Raw genomic sequence first — 2,226 nt, 5'->3', positions numbered from 1 at the left:
CGCATCACCCTCCCTACCCCGGATCCAACGCCACCTCCAACGCTTACCTCCCCTCTGATGTGGACATCGGGTCAGTTGGAGGCGCAGTCAAAAGATTGCAGCGGTCCCAGATCAGATGTACACACTGGAACACTTTCCCATGTTGCTGTCTGTGTTGTGCTATGGTGTGTTGATATCTGTGCATTCCTGTATTATCCTTCTGTGTTACACATTTCAATGTTTTTTTTTCCTCGCTACCTGGCCTGACCTGTCTCCCTAATGTGATGTTTGTATTGTATGTACGGTCGGCAAGGTCTGTCATCTCGGTTGTGGGCAAAAGACCTGCAACTGACAAATAAAGGCTATCTCATCATCATCATCTCATGATCTACATCATCATCATGCACAGAGAAGAAACAGTAAAAAGCATAATTACGGCAAATAAGTAAGGCCTCATTTACATGAACTCTTACCCTTTTTGAGTAGAAATACATGAACTCAATTATTCTGATCATAGTTAAGTGTTGATAGATCATCAAAATGAATTCAAAATGAATGCGGAGGTTTGATTGCCACAGTGTGTGTGCAATGAAGGCCATCTACAGAGAAGAAACAGTTTAAGCATAATTATGCCAAATCATTACGACCTAATTAACATGAACTCTTACCCTTTTTTTTTTGAGTCAAAATAGATAAAATCATTTATTCTGATTATAGTTAAGTGTTGATAGATCATCAAGTTGAGATAGGATGCTGTTTTTAAACATCTACATTTTTTTGAGCACAACATGAATGCAGAGGTATATCTCTTTAATGTGACGATTTTCTTCTTGTTTTCCAGAACAAAATGAGCTTGAAAAGTTGGTTTGGATTCTCAGTCAGCCCAGGTAACCTGACACAAGTATATTCAAATGTAAAGCTCAGTACTTGTTTGTATGTGTATAAAAAATACTTCAGAAAACTCTGCTTTTCTTCACTTATTATTTTTTTACTGGAAGTTAGAAGATTAATATGTAACATTTTTGCTTTTTACATTGGAGATTATTATTATTATTAATATTAATATAGTTATTTTATTTTCATGATTTTCTTTAATTTTTCACTTCAGAGAATTTGACTCCTACTCCGGTGCTTATCTGCATCTGTATTACTGTTGTCTCGGTGCCCATTCTTCTTGTTGTCATTGTCACATACAAGTGTAAACAAAAGAAAAACAGTAAGTTACAAATTCATTTTTCAGTCTGACACAAGTTTAATGAGCTATATAAATAACTTGTTTCATTTTAACTGTATTTTAACAGATGTTGGATAAAGCGCAAGATCACCCAGATTAATTAAGACTTTATAATAATCAAACTAAACACTAATCTACAACTTAGGTATTGTGTTTCTGACAGGAGGGAGCAAAAATGAAAATAGGACAGCTGAGAGGAATTCAACTGAAGCTTTGAACTCAGGAGAAACAGAAAATGAAACCAAGCATGTAAGTAAACAATGGACATTAATTTTATCTACCTCAGATGAAGAAAGAAACAAAGAGAATTGTGTGTCAGAGGGAAGTCTAACCTGAACAACAAGGTTCAGTCAGAGATGAATCAGAAGAGAGAAACGAACAGGCTGCACTAAAAACAAATTACAGATGGTGTAAAAATGAATGACTGTCATGGCTGTGAGTAAAGGCATGATAGAAGGACAAACTTAGACAAATGAAGAAATAGATACCACAATAAAATTACCAACCAGTGAGACTCCATTGTAAAGCAAACATAAGTTTTTAGAGGTGTTGATTTGTTGACTTTTGACAGCTTGTTTCAGTCTTTATAGTTAGTGAAATTATGCCCCTGTGCATTTGTTACCTACAACTCTTAATTCCATTTGTTTTCACCTATGATGCAGAAAAGATTGGCTGAGCCAAACTGCCCACAGACATGTTAAATGGTGTGCTTCACTTCTTTAACTTTTTTATTTTACATTTCTCTCCCAGTCCAAAGTCAGAAAAGCTCAGAGTCAGAAGGATGAAGGACACGAGAAGCAGGAGGTTGAGAAAGAAATGAAGAAGAAGGTGAAGGCAGAGACTCTGAAGGCAAATGAGATCGAGGGGAATGAGGTACATTGAGTTTCTAATTATTTATCCTCTTCACAAGGCATCGTTATTTATTCCAGTAATGTTCATATTTGGTGTCAGTTTACAGTAACTCCCAGTGAAAACTTAAATATGATTTACACCAACAGAAGCGGAAGAGAAAT

At 35.9% G+C, this 2,226-nt stretch overlaps 1 protein-coding gene across 1 annotated transcript in view; it reads left to right on the top strand.

Moving 5' to 3' along the window:
- The first annotated feature begins 1,642 nt into the window (after positions 1–1,642).
- The window catches only part of LOC121813062 (WEB family protein At4g27595, chloroplastic-like), a 2,107-nt gene continuing 1,523 nt past the window's right edge, over positions 1,643–2,226 (top strand). Inside the window, exons 1-2 of the mRNA XM_042216524.1 lie at positions 1,643–1,648; positions 1,964–2,086. Coding sequence (XP_042072458.1) covers positions 1,643–1,648; positions 1,964–2,086 — 129 coding nt within the window. The remainder of the gene's footprint in view (positions 1,649–1,963; positions 2,087–2,226) is intronic.

The sequence above is a fragment of the Haplochromis burtoni genome, unplaced genomic scaffold (genome assembly GCF_018398535.1).
Source record: "Haplochromis burtoni strain Fernald_Lab_line unplaced genomic scaffold, NCSU_Asbu1 Contig_1095, whole genome shotgun sequence".
Classification (NCBI taxonomy): Eukaryota; Metazoa; Chordata; class Actinopteri; order Cichliformes; family Cichlidae; genus Haplochromis; species Haplochromis burtoni.
Note: the sequence above shows the minus strand (reverse complement) of the source record. Positions and strands in the feature narration are given on the sequence as shown.